The sequence below is a fragment of the Urocampus carinirostris genome, chromosome 4 (assembly GCF_059441175.1).
Source record: "Urocampus carinirostris isolate Australia breed hairy pipefish chromosome 4, RoL_Ucar_1.0, whole genome shotgun sequence".
NCBI lineage: Eukaryota > Metazoa > Chordata > Actinopteri > Syngnathiformes > Syngnathidae > Urocampus > Urocampus carinirostris.
Window position 1 is genome coordinate 10,627,970 of NC_142352.1, and position 14,381 is coordinate 10,642,350.

General features: G+C 41.3%; 1 protein-coding gene across 3 annotated transcripts in view; it reads right to left on the bottom strand.

Moving 5' to 3' along the window:
- adamts7 (ADAM metallopeptidase with thrombospondin type 1 motif 7) overlaps positions 1-14,064 on the bottom strand; it is a 223,794-nt gene extending 209,730 nt beyond the window's left edge. For all 3 annotated transcript variants that reach the window (XM_088333622.1, XM_088333620.1, XM_088333621.1), the window contains exons 1-2: positions 13,720-14,064; positions 10,299-10,666 (exon numbers count right to left, since the gene is read on the bottom strand). In XM_088333622.1, coding sequence (XP_088189748.1) covers positions 10,299-10,666; positions 13,720-13,840 — 489 coding nt within the window. In that variant the 5' untranslated portion in view covers positions 13,841-14,064. The remainder of the gene's footprint in view (positions 1-10,298; positions 10,667-13,719) is intronic.
- Positions 14,065-14,381: the final 317 nt, after the last annotated feature.

A 14,381-nucleotide genomic window follows, 5' to 3' on the forward strand; every position in this document is an offset into this window, starting at 1 on the left:
TTTCAAGGTCCAATATTCTCACACAACATTGAAAAGCCATTGTGCCACCCGAAAAGCTATTCATTCATAGAATATTTTGGATGATGACATTTTTATACGTCCATAATGTTTATGATTTAAAAAAAATTATCTATTACATGTATTTTATATAAATAGGCCCAAGAAGAATAATAGATATAGACGATCCCCTGCTTACAACTATTCGACTTACAAAAAAGGTAAGATACGATTTTTTTAGGGATGTCGAAAAATATTCGGACATTGCTTTAAGTTAGATTTTGTATTGTGTGCACCATTTTCCAAATAGAGGACAGTACTGTAGTGCTTCTTTCCGCCACTACCGGCGTGTGGCGCTGTGAGAGCTCACCCAACATCCACCCTATATAATAGTCAAATAAATACATTACTAAAAAAAGTCTTATAGTTAGTTATTACTTGATTTATTTATGTGATCATTTATTTGTAGATATTTATTAATTTATTTCTACTTATGGCAGGAAAAATCTTGTTTTACATTCAAATAATTTGGCAATATAGCAAGCCAATAATCCTCAACACTGTACTTCCTTTAAACAAAGTTAAATACTGTTTAGGATTCAAGAATATACAACGAAAATATACACGACAAAATATATAGCAAAATATATAAATGGCTATATGACAAAATGGATGAATGAATAAATTGCAGTTTTTTTCTTCTAATAAGGGATTGCCATATTTCTCGACTACAAGGCACACTGGGTTATAAAGTGCAACCCCTAAACATATTTTTTTGTCCTATACTTTCCATATATAAGGCGCACCGGACTATAAGGCGCTACAGTGGGAACGTCAACAGAACAGTCAGATAGTTCAGTCAAACGTATTAACCCCTTAACATTCCAACGGCTCGCAAAGAAGCAAATACGTGTCTGTACTATGTCACCAATCACTCAAATGCGTGATTCCACATATCATTAGGAAGGTTAAACTCTTGGGATTCAAGAGATTCCAACCATTTTGTAGTTTCTATTTTCTTTTTCGCTGACAACTGTGTGGACAGAAAAGTAAGAATTTCACTGTGCAGGGATACGTGGTTCTATACTGTGCATATGACAATAAACTCTTTGAATTGAATTGAACTGAATTTAAAAATAGACTCATCACAGAAACATCAAGATCAACCTGAAACAAGATACTGGGAAAATATAAAGCCGTGGTTGCTCACAAAAATTGTCTTGAAGCCATCACATTCAATCATAATATGCAACATCCGTGAGTGTAGTAAATCCAACCATGTAAAAAATATTTACACACTCCAAAACACGCAATAATGCAGACAAATAAAAGAAAAAAATCCGCCGAGAAACATCTCTGTATCGATAGAAGTTGCTTGTTGCTAGCTGTCTGTTTAGCCCCATAATTCCTGTTTACAAATACAGACTAGGAAAAAATGTTTTCTACGTGCCGTCGAGCAACCTAACTTGTGATTCACATTCATCTTTTTCGGCCAATTGCAGGCTTTGTTTCGCCCCTTTAGCCTATGTGAGCCTGTAAATGCTGAAAAGGACCCGCCTCCTTTACATCCGAATAACTTTAGCCAAAAGTGAACGATTCAAATGATAACTGACACATTGGTCAGAAATGGAGACGCCGCTTTACAATATATCCCAGCATACACCGCACACTACTTCTCCGACGGGGAAAATCTAGTCGGCGGCTGCTTGCCTTAGTTTCGAGACCTTGCGACTACATTATATTTTTGATCCATATATAAGGCGCACTGTATTATAAGGCGCATGGTCAGCTTTTGAAAAAAAAAATAGATTTTAGGTGCTCATTATAGTCGTGAAATACGGTACATGATGTATTTATCCATCCATCATCTGGACCGCTTATCCTCAGTAGGGTCGCGGGGGTGCTGGAGCCCATCCCAGCCATCTTCGGGCATCAGGCAGGGGACACCACGAACTGGTCGCCAGCCAGTCGCAGGGCACACAGGGACAGACAATTTACTCGCTCATTCACACCTAGGGACAATTTGGACCGGCCAATTAACCTAACATGCATGTCTTGGAATGTGGGAGGAAACCCACACAAGCACGGGGAGAAAATGCAAACTCCACACAGGAGGTTCGATGTCGTGACCTCAGAACTCTGCCGCACACGCGCTAACCACTGCCCCTGATGTATTTATGTTGTTCATTTATTTGTTGGTATTTATTTATTCATTTATTTCTACTTATGGAAGGATCATTCCTTTATGAAATAGTATCAAAAACTTACAGAGAAAGACGGAGGCAGAGAGAAAGACTGGTAAGGGTTACAGCCCTCAATCCATCATATCATTTTTGTTTGTTGAATTATGTTAGTAGTGTTGCTACATTCAATGCAGCAAGGTAAGGGAGTGGAGCTGCATTTATAGCAGGGCACATTGAGACAGCAAGTGAAACTAAGTACAAGTATCTATCATGAGAATGTATATACATATTTCACTGTCCAGCAATACTCTATTATCCTAGTACATCTCCACTGTGTATGATGGTGGAGTGAAATTATTCCAAATTCATGTCAATATCATCTCAATCTACCTACTGTACACAAAACTGGCTTCCTTGTTCATGCCTTTGTAACCACAGATTGGTTCGAGAGTGGATTTTTTATGACAGTATCAGTGTTCTCGTTTGCCTGCGTCCCCGCGTCCTAGACGCACCATTTTTGCTGGGGACGCATAGTGTCAAATCAACGTGCGTCCCCGGGACGCAACTTTTTTGACACAAAATTGTCATTATTACCCGATTACATTTTTTTAAACAAAGATGGGGCGGCAGTAGCTCAGGAGGTAGAGTGCTCGTCTTGGGATCAAGGAATCCCAGTTCGAATCCCGGCTCGTCCGTGTTACATGTCGAAGTGTCCTTGGGTAAGACACTGAACCCCTAATACCCCCAATAAGCAGGTTAGCGCCTTACATGGCTGCAGGGCCGCTATTGGGATATGTGGAGCACATTGTAAAGCGCTTTGGGAAGTCATTGACTTGAAAAGCGCTATATAAATGCAGATCATTTCATTTCATTTACCGCACACCAAAGTTTTCGTCAGGCAGATCCGGCAGATGTTGTTTTGGTCTCGCGGTTCGAGTTTTCGTCTGCACGCCGATCTAGAGTTGTGTGGTGAAAAGTCCGTCTCTTTTTAGAGAACTGGCTTTTTCGGCTTATTCAAGGGAGCTGGCTCTCAAACGGCTCACTTGCTTTGATGCATTATATTACAAATTATTATGTTGTGTAAAGAAGCTAAGAAAAAAAGGAATATAGAAGGAGAAAATGAAAAAAAAGACAGGTTTGTGGTTATCCCCTTAATCGGTATATTACCAACAATAATTTGATGCAGAAAATGAATTAATAATTTAATGATTAAAACTGAATGTACATATAGATTTTTATTATATATTTGTCACGATTTACAATTTCAACCTCGATAACACTAAATTTTGGGGACCCATAGATCTCTGTTGGGACCCAAAGATTTTTGAGCATGCGAGTCCCCGGGACTCATCACTTTTCAGAGGTAAAATGAACACTGGGAGGTCGCTGGTTCGCGCCTCGGCCGAGTCATACCAAAGACTTATAACATTGGTAAAATGGCGGCGCCCTCTGTTGGCTGCGGCTGCATCGGCTCGCTACAACGGGTCAGGTGTATCGACATTTCGTTCTGTGTACATTGTTACACAGAATGACAATACAAAGGAAATTATTATTATTATTATTATTATTATTTGTCAGACAATCCAGGTCTTCAGTTCGGGTAAAATTTTTATTTTATCTCATCTCATCTCATTAGATACACCGCTTATCCTCAGTAGGGTCGCGGGTGTGCTGGAGCCCATCCCAGCTATCTTCGGGCAGTGGGCAGGGGACACCCTGAACTGGTTGCCAGCCAGTCGTAGGGCACACAGAGACAACTCACTCGCTCATTCCCACCTAGGTACAATTTGGAGCAGCTAATTAACCTGATATGCATGATTTTTGGAATGTTTCACAAGCGCGGGGAGAACATGCAAACTCCGCACAAGAATGCCAGTAGCTGGGTTCAATACCATGACCACAAAACTGTGCCGCAGACGAGGACGAGCTAACCACTCTTCTGCCGTGCCGCCCTGGGGTAAAATCCTTAAATTAAAAATGAAATTTAGACTCTTCCGAAGTATCAAATGCAAATATGCTGATGAGAACCTTTTTCGCAATCGGTCTGCAGTAATCAACACAGCCAAGAAGATCATCAGCTGCTCTCTGCCTATGTTAGAGTACTTTTCCGTCTTCCAATACCGCAGCAGAGCTATCAACATTCCAACCATGGCCAACACCTCTTTGACCCATTGCCCTGTGGTAGGCGCTACAGGCCCCTTAAAACAAGGACAAACACTGTAAGAGACAGCTTCTTCCCGAGGCCGTCACCACCCTAAATGAGAGCACAAAACTGCTTTTTCTTGTTGATGTGAAATGTCATTGCACAAAATTGAACATATATACCTTGCGATTTATTTGGGGGTTTGTATTGCACTTATTGTTAAGAGGCAAAATTATTTTTCATTGCACCGTTATTACATTCTATACAAAATATAGCACTGAAGCAACTTACAAACAAATTCAACTTATGATCTTTTTCGTAAGTAGGGCAGCGTCTGTAACCCATCCATTATCTGCACCGCTTATCCTCAGCAGGGCCGCGGGGGTGCTGGAGCCCATCCCAAATGTCTTCAGGCAGAGGGCAGGGGACACCCTGAACTGGTTGCCAGCCAGTCGCAAGGCTGGCTCATTCACACCCAGGGACAATTTGGACGGGCCAATTAACCTGATGTTTTTGGAATGTGGGAGGAAAACCGGGGTGCCCGGAGGAAACCCACACAGGGGAGGACATGCAAACTCCACACGGGGAGGCTGCAGTAGCTGGACTTGAACCCTGAACCTCTGCCCCACGGGACTGCGTGCTAACCACCCACCCGCCGTGCCGCCCTATATTATAATTATTTTGCCTATTTACCCTGAGTCTTTATCTTTTTTTTCCTGTTCAAAATCTTTATTACGTTTACCCAAGAGTGCCATGTTTAATCTCGTTGCATGGGAATAAATAAATTAAATTGTAAATTCAATTCATCGCCTTGCCCTGTTTTAAAGACTTTGCCAAAAAATGGTTGTTTATGTTCAAAATCGGCAGCACGGCGGCGCAGTGGTTAGCGCTTGTGCGGCACAGTTCATGTCATGGAAACCTGTCGTGGGTTCAAATCCAGCTCCAGACTTCCTGTGCGGAGTTTGTATGTTCTCCCCGTGCTAGCGTGGGTTTCCTCCGGGCACTCCGGTTTCCTCCCACGTTCCAAAAACATGCATTTCAGGTGAATTGGCCGGTCCAAATTGTCCCTAGGTGTGAATGAGCGAATGAGTTGTCTGTCCCTGTGTGCCCTGCGATTGGCTGGCAACCAGTTCAGGGTGTCCCTTGCCCACTGCCCGGAGATGGCTGGGATGGGCTCCAGCCCCCCCGCGACCCTAATGAGGATAAGCGGTACGGCTGATGAGATGAGATGAGATGAGATGTTCAAAATCCTGTTGTAGAGGATACAAGCGCAACGTTCGCAGTCCTGATGGGAAACGAGTGAGTAAAAAAACTCTGTGAAGAAGTAGCATGCGGAGACATTTTGGGGTCAAGTGTTTCGAAAGAAGTGCTTCAATATGTGTTCATGTTTTCTTAGAAAGCTATAAATGTATTGTATGAATAATTTTAATGTTCAAAACACATTGATAGTAATGTCACTTATTTGTCATTTTCTCATTTTTTTTTTAATTTTTACATTTTACACAGCAGCTCTACAACGAATGCTACAAACATTTAACTAAAGTAGTTTAAAAAAAGACAATTCTGCCATTTGAACAGGAGTTATTTTACACCATCATGGGAAATTTCAGCTCCCTTGAGTTGTTGATGTATTAAAAAAATAACGTTTTAAGAAATACATAAAAAAGGCACTTTTTGCGAAAGCAGCTTTAGCACCTCATAGCGTATTAGCTATGTATTTTTATTGTATCGCAGTGATTGGACTAACACGTAACAAGGAAACGCGTTCCTGGAACGCAATTACTTTTCGTGGTAATGAGTACTGTAATGAGTCAATAGATTTCGACAGTTCAGTGTTGCTACTGCTTGGTGCCATGGTGCATTACTCCGCTACTTACTAGATGCAGATTATTAATTACAGTGTCCTCTTATTGTAGAGTACTCTTGCTTCACCAAAATTGTCACATACATCCCTACATCCGGGGTTGGGTAGGGTTACTTTAACTTGATTACTTTCAATTACTTTTGGATTACTCCAATACCAAATATGCTAATAAAAGACAAAAGAAACTAACTATGAATAAAATGATGACTCACAACACGTGGTAAGCTTTCTCTCCTGGCTTTGATTTCTTTGATCTCTGGCAAAACTAACATAAAATGCGACAGAAACAAAATGAAAATAAATCCAAACAGCTTGCCAACATCATTTTTGCCGTTCCATGTATTCCGCTACTCCCCGAGCCTGCACAAAATGTAGTACTTTTATTTATATTTAGTTTCTTTTGTCTTTTATTAGCATATTTGGTATTGGAGTAATCCAAAAGTAATTGAAAGTCATCAAGTTAAAGTAACCCTACCCATACCTGCCTAAATCTGGTAGAATAAATTCCTGTAGGATGTTTACATTTACAATATACGACTGAATACAGTTATGGTACCACCATCTCAAGAGTATGAGAACATACTGATTATACTCGCATCTAAGAAATATTAACATCTATAAAATTAAATTCTAAAATCAGGGAGTTAGCTTTGATGTGCATATTTGGTTGTGTGTTACCAGTAGCGAATGGTAGGCAACATGCGGGGAGGGAGGCATGGATTTTACAGGAACAACAAATTAACCGGAAACCAGTGAAGCAAACGTGAGTACAGAATTTACGGGAAGAGTTCCAAAGTTTGGTATTTTTATTTATACAATTATTTACACAGTATACATGCCTGGAAACAGTACCCAGAACTGGCATCGAAGATCTTAGAGTGGTTTGAGGCTCAGGAACAAAATGGATATGGAGTATCTCCGCTATCTGTTTGTTTGCAAGCTTTTCACGATTCCACAAGCCAAGAAATAGGAAGGCTTCACTGCTGCACAGGTTGGCGTACACATTGTCTTGTATTTCAGGTAAGTGGCTAGTGTAAAGCAATTTAATGGAGGTGGCTTCTATGCGCGTATATGCGGTATTTCCTCTAGATAGTTACTTTCGGAGTATCGCGCTACTTTTTGGTGTCAGTAATCTGGGTGCAACTCATTTTTTTTTTGAATGAAGAAACTAATAACTGTAACTAATTTTCTTTTTCCCTGTTGTATAGTTTACAATTTAGAACTCATACAGTGAAGAAAATGAGTATTTGAACACCCTACTAGTTTGCTATTTCTCCCACTTAGAAATCATGGAGGGGTCTGAAATTTTCATCGTAGGTACATGTCCACAGTGAGAGAGATAAACTAAAAAGAAAAATCCAGAAATCACAATGCATGATTTTTTTAACAATGTATTTGTGTGTTAAAGCTGCAAATAAGTATTTGATCACCTGTGTAATCATCTAGAACTTTGACCCTGAAAGATATGTTAGTTTGCCTATTAGAAATCAACCTGCACTCCATTTATCATCCTAAATCAGATGCACCTGTTTGAGGTCCATACAATCAGTAAGATTTTAACTTGTAACATGGTGAAGACCAAAGAGCTGTCCAAAGACACCAGAAAAAAAGGCTGGAAAGGGCTACGGAGCAATAGCCAAGCAGCTTGGTGAAAAAAGGTCCACTGTTGGAGCAATCATTATAAAAATGGAAGAAGCTAAACATGACGGTCAATCTCAATCGGAGTGGAGCCCTATGCAAGATATCACCTCGTGGGGTCTCAATGATTCTTTGAAAGGTGAGGAATTAGCCCGGAACTACACGACATGAGTTGGTCAATGACCCGAAGAGACCACTTTTTCAAGGTTACTGTAGGTAATACACTAAGACGTCATGGTTTTAAAATCATGGATGACAAGGTTTCCCTGCTTAAACCAGCACATGTCAAGGCCCGTCTTGAGTTTGCATATGAGTATTTGGATGATACAGACGAGTCATAGGAGAAAGTTTTGTGGTCAGATGAGACCAAAACAGAACGTTTTGGTCAATATTCCACTAAGTGTGTTTGGAGAAAAAGAATGAGGAATACTATCCAAAGAAAACCATCCCTACTGTGAAGTGTGGAGGGTGGTAGCATCATGCTTTGGGGTTTTTAGGTTTTTCATGGGAGAGGACAAGTGTACTGCATTAAAGAGAGGATAACTGGGGCTGAGTATTGTCTGATTTTGGGGAACAACTTCCTTCCCTCAGTCAGAGCATAGAAGATGGGTTGTGGCTGGGTCTTCCAGCAGGACAACCACCCAAAGCACACAGCCAAGAAAACCAAGGAGTGACTACGTAAGAAGCATATCAAGGTTCTAGCATGGCCCATCCAGTCTCCAGACCTGAAAACATTGGAGGGAGCTCAAACTTGGTGTTTCTTAGTGACAGCCCAGAAACCTGACTGATCTAGAGAAGATTTGTGTGAAGGAGTGGGCCAAGATCCCTCCTGCAGTGTGGCAAACCTCGTGGAAAACTACAGGAAACGTTTGACCTCTGTAATGGCAAACAAAGGCTCCTGTATCAAATACTAACATTCATTTTCCCGGGTGTTCAAATACATATTTGCAGCTTTATCACACAAATGAAAATTTCAGACCCCTCCATGATTTCGAAGTGGGAGAAATAGCGAAATAGCAGGTTGTTCAAATACCTATTTTCTTCACTGTATCTCCACGCCACAACTGGAAAGGGATATTTTTACCTCTTGTTGGTGACTATACAAGTCTGTGAAATGTAATACATTGTTAAATGTGAAACGTATAGCCAGTTTGGACATTGTTTATTCCAAAAATGTCTTTCTACATGCCAAATTCAACCCCCTCCAGGCACACAACTGTTTTTGTAAATGTAAGGCCTTTTTGATGGTTTTTCCATGTGCGTTCATGTTCGAAACTCTTGAGGATTTGAATCGAAATGGGATGGAAAACTGATTTTCTGCAGGACACTAGTAATCAGTGTTCCCTCTAAGCTGCGTGCGTAGGCAATTGCGCACTGCTCGCACATTCTCAGCGCACAAGAAAATCTAGCCAGCGCACAAAAATGAGGGCTCAAAATTATTCATTAAGAAGCGACTTAAGTCAAAGTTACAGTGCATGAAGGTAAAAATACAAAGGTTCCCCCTACGTTGTGTCCTAAATGCGGTATTTTGAAGTCGAGTCGAAGTAGAACGGAGTTGAGTAAAGTTAGTAGAGTTTGTCGAGAACCGGCTTCTTCGGCTCAGCTCACTAAAAGGAACCGGCTCTTTCGGGTCCTAAACGGCTCTTCAGGTTGTTTTAGCTTCTTTAATCCCAACATGACTAAATATGATGTAAAATTATGCACAAAATGACTTAAAGGAACGGGGGGATAGAGCAAAAAAGAAAAGAATAACAAAATGAAAAAGTAGTGAAAAGCTGAGAAAAAAAGAAACAAAAGGAAGAGAAAAAAAGAAGGAGAAATTTAGAAAAAAATCCAGAAAAAAAAGAAAGAAATGTAGGAAAAAAGTAAATAGAGAACAAAAAGAAAAAAGTAACAGCTCGGAAAAAATAAACACAAGGAGATTTTTTTAAAGGAATTTAAAAAAAGTATAAAAAAACACGGAAAAAATAAGAAAAATTTTGTGTTGCATTCAAATAATTTCCAATGATATCAAGTGAATCTTGTTGCCAACATTGTACTTCCACTAAAAAATGTGATCAAGTACAGTTCTGTATCTTACAACCGACTAAATAAGCCCCCAAAAATGTTAATATTATGCGACAAAATATATCAGGAAATAAAAAGAAATGTATATCTTGTGAACGAATTGTAAGAACAAACGACGTTTGTAGGCCGTACAACCTTTGCAATAGTACATTTGTCAATTCATTCAAAAGTGAAAAATAATGTTGCATTGCCGAAAACTCAGCAAAATGTAACTTGATGTCAAGTTTTGGACATGTTTGATAATGAATTATCCTGCCACACTTGGGATTATGGTTGCTCACTGTTGTTTCAAGCGTTCCTCACGGACTTTTTGTGAACGCTCAGACCCGCGGAAAATTACAGGGAACATTGCTAGTAATTACTTGAAGGGGATTGATTTCATTATGGTCGGTGCTTTACAACTCACCAATCCATCACAGGTGCTGATCGCTGCAGTCCCTTTGAGATAAGGCCCGTCCCAGACTTCGCCCAGGAAGTGGCACTGTGCAGAAGCAGGGGGACGGATCTTACCCCCTTTAAGACCACCACGGCGACTCTCTGTCAGGAAGCCTGGTGCGACCAGATGCGCGTTGAGAGTCAAGTTAAAGTTCAAACTGTGGCCAGCATGCCACAAATGATAAAAAACTCGTTCCTGGTCCACGGACTCCCCGGAGGCATGGCGACGCTGTATGCGATGAGCGCGATGAGACAGGAAGTTGGACAGGAAGTGACCTCTGACATTCACTCTTGTGGGGTGAACCACTTCATACTGTGGAAGATCCTGGAAGAAACTCTCTGTGGAAACCACGGTGGGAAGAAAACATGGAAAAGATGAGCTATTCAATCTGGGCACTGGAAGAATACAATAAGTGTCCCTTGGTTTCTAGGGCAACCGGGATACAGATCAGTCCATTAACATAGCTCTTCTATCATCAATCCTTAGTGCGTCTGTCTTTTCTTTTTTACTGCTGTACATTCTATACATAGTATACCATAGACCAGGGGTGTCAAACTCATTTAAGCTCGGGGGCCACACGATAGAACACACATTCTCTTGGGGGCCGGTTTAGTAGATTAGAGAGAAAGAAAAAAAGAAAGAAAGATAGGGAGAAAAAGATAGAGAGGGCGAGACAAAAAAAGAAAGAGAGACAGAGAGAGGAAGAGAGCGTGAGAAACAAGAGATAAACAGAAATAGTGAGAGAGGGGGGAAGAAAGAGAAAGAATGAAATCCAAAGAGAAATAGAAAAAGAGAAAAAGAGGAGAGAAGAGAGAAGAAAAGAAAGAGAGAAAGGGGAAAGACAGAAGGGGAAAGCAAGAGGGAGAGAGAGAAAGAGAGTAAAGGAAAAAATGAAGAGAGAGCAAACGAAGGTAAAAAGACAGAGAGAAAGAGACAAAAAGGAACAAAGAAAGAAAAAGAGACAGAGAGAGTGAGAGAAAAATAGAGGAAGAGAGAGAGAGAGAAAGACAGATTAGAGAGAGAGAAATACAAGTGCAGCGTTTTTGAGAGGCACCTGGTTTTGTGGACCCATTTCAACCTACAGCTCTCTTTCTCTTGCGCTTCTCTGAGCGTTGTCTCGCCGGCCGGATCCAATCCCCTAGCGGGCCTGATCCGGCCCTCGGGCCGCCTGTTTGACACAGGAAAGCCTTGGTCATAGTCAAAATGGACTTTAATGGTATCAAATCTGCAGATTTTCTTTAGGGTTTCAAGACAGTGGCCCTTGAGAAATGTGTTTTTGCAAAAAATTGCAAATATAATAGTGGCGGGCCGTGTAGTTTACACCTGGGCCTTCAGCTGCACAGTGAATTAGTAATGCATCGTTTGCGAACGAGTTGACTGTGACCCGGTTCTTGGAAGTAAAATTTCCTGCTTTATAAACAGGGATGTGATTGACGTGAGGAGAAAAAGTCTGAAACCTAGCCGGGGGTTTCCAGGGCGGAGCTGCTGGGTTTTAAGCAATTTACATGCTTAAATTAATCATTTAAGTGACATCTTTAGAAGATTTAAATAACAAAATAATTTGCCCACGTACCTGATTTTTTTGTAAATACTGCAGGGTCAGTTCAAATGCAGTTCAGACCCTGCAGCTTGTGCAACGATGCGGCCAATTTATGCAATATTTCTAACGGCCGCCAGGGTGCGCCAGAGCAAGAAAGGTAAGAGTGAGACAGTCGGATTTTTAATTTGTCCGCTACGCAAGTGAAAAAGTGAAAGTGAAAAAGTCGGAATTCCGACAATAGTCGGAAAAAATCACATCCCTGTATATGTGAAGACTCGGGTGAAAAAAAAAAAGGTAATTTGGGAAGACCTTCACCCCTGCCGCTCCACGCGCAGTGTGGAACCCGCAATCCAAAGGGCTCATTTTGCCAGAGCAGAAAGCTCAAGTTTAAATCCATGTATCCTAGCACGGCGCCAAAACGGCTCTGTAGCTCCAGATACTCAGTGAGCCGGCAACGCGGACTGCGCGAGAGGACCAGAGGGGACACGAAAAACCCTGCGCTGAACGGATGCAGGACATGCAAAGCATGTCTTTTTTAATAAACAAGGCAGTATAAACAGAAACAAAGAACAATGACGGGAGGAATATAAAAAAAATTAAAAAGTCAGCGAGAGGGAAGCTCACCTGACCGGAATATAATAATTGACCCTTTTAGGCCCGACCAGCTCTCTCAAAGACTGATATTAACGGGACACGGCCTTCAGGATTTTTTGTGAAGGCCTCCGAAGAGCTGTGATTGGTTAAATGCTTGGATATGAAAGCTCACATCTGGACGCTGTGCAACCAAGGAGTATAAATGAAAGGAAACTAATAACTTATTATTTCTTAAGTATTGATTGACAAATTACATCACAGGTGTCAAACAGGCGGCCCGCGGGCCAGATCAGGCCTGCTAAGGGATTGAATCCCGCCCGCGAGACAACACTCAGAGAAGCGCAAGAGAAAAACAAGCTGCAGGTTGAAATATGTCAACTTGATGTTGCCAAAGCCAGGTGCCTCGAACAAAGACACTCTACTTGTATTTATTTCTCTCTCTCTCTCTCTCTTTCTCTTTCTTTTCCACCCCTTTTCTCCCACTGTCTCCTTTTCTCTTCCTTTGTTGCTCTTTGTCTCTTTCTCTCTCTGTGTCTTTTAACCTCTTTTGCTCTAACTTCCTTTTTTCCTTTTCTCTCTTTTTCTTTCTTTGTCCCGCCCTCTCTCCCTTTCCCTCCCTCTTTCTCTTATCTCTTTATCCCTCTTTTTATTTCTCTTTAATCTACTATTCCGGCCCCCGACAGAATGTTTGTTCTATCGTGTGGCCCCCGAGTTAAGATGAGTTTGACACCCCTGAATTACATAAATCACGTGATTCATATAATTTCAGGCCAGCAGCCAAAGTTTTGCAGGTCCTCACGGCCCACCAATGTAAATATAGACAGAAAATATGAATAAAACTACATGATCCTGTGTTTTTATGGAATCGTGTACTAAGTAAACACATAAAATGTGTGCGTACTAATTAGGTAGTCACTTAGAAAGCAAAGTATTTTAAGAAAGTGGGTTAAAGCTGGAGAACGTGAAACAAAGGATTGAGATTCAAACACAGACCCTAATAACTGCAGATCAGATAAACTGACCATTTTCGTCTAGTGTGCGCCATGAAAGCTCACCATTCACAAGGGGGAAAATGTAGGGGTTTTTGTTAACTGGTTTTCTTTTTTTCCCCCTCAAAGCAAGCACAGATTTTCTTCCTTATTATAAAAGAAGGACTGTTACTGGCATGTCTATTTACTTCCATTGTGCTCGTGAGGACAGCAAAAACATCTTGCCATTCCAGTGATTTTTAAGGGTTGTTTGGAGAACTTGACCTACCTGGTTGTCGTGGTAATGCCAATCCCGATTTGCAGATGTCCAGAATGATCACGAGGACTACGAAGAAATGGATGGGAGAAGCTCCACGCGCAGTGTGGAACCCGCAATCCAAAGGGCTCATTTTGCCAGAGCAGAAAGCTCAAGTTTAAATTCATGTATCCTAGCACGGCGCCAAAACGGCGTGACAGATAATAATGTGTATTTCGAACCTCATCGATAACGACTGTTTATATTCCCCCGTGCATGGTTAGTCCGTCGGCCTTTTTGCGTAGAAACGCTTGCACCGCCGACCGCTTTTTGCCGACAGTGACAGCTCGATAACTTTGCAAAGTTTTGCAGCGGAACCACCCCCACATATGGGTGGACCCAAAACAATGGGCTTTCTCTTCAACTCCAAGACTTTTAAAGGGGGCTCCGCGTAACCGGACACTTTACCAAGATGCACGAGAAATTCTACGGGTCATTTCAGGTCTTCTCATCTCACGCCATATACGCAACTCACATTGTTTTGCAATACTGTCCATAAACGATATATCATCAATTATTTAATTTCTTAAAACCCAGCCCCGTTAAAAAAAAAGTTACACATTTAAAGAAATACCCGTAAGTGTATCTGTCTGCCATCTAGTGGAGTAATGGATTAATTATGAGACGTCCGTCAA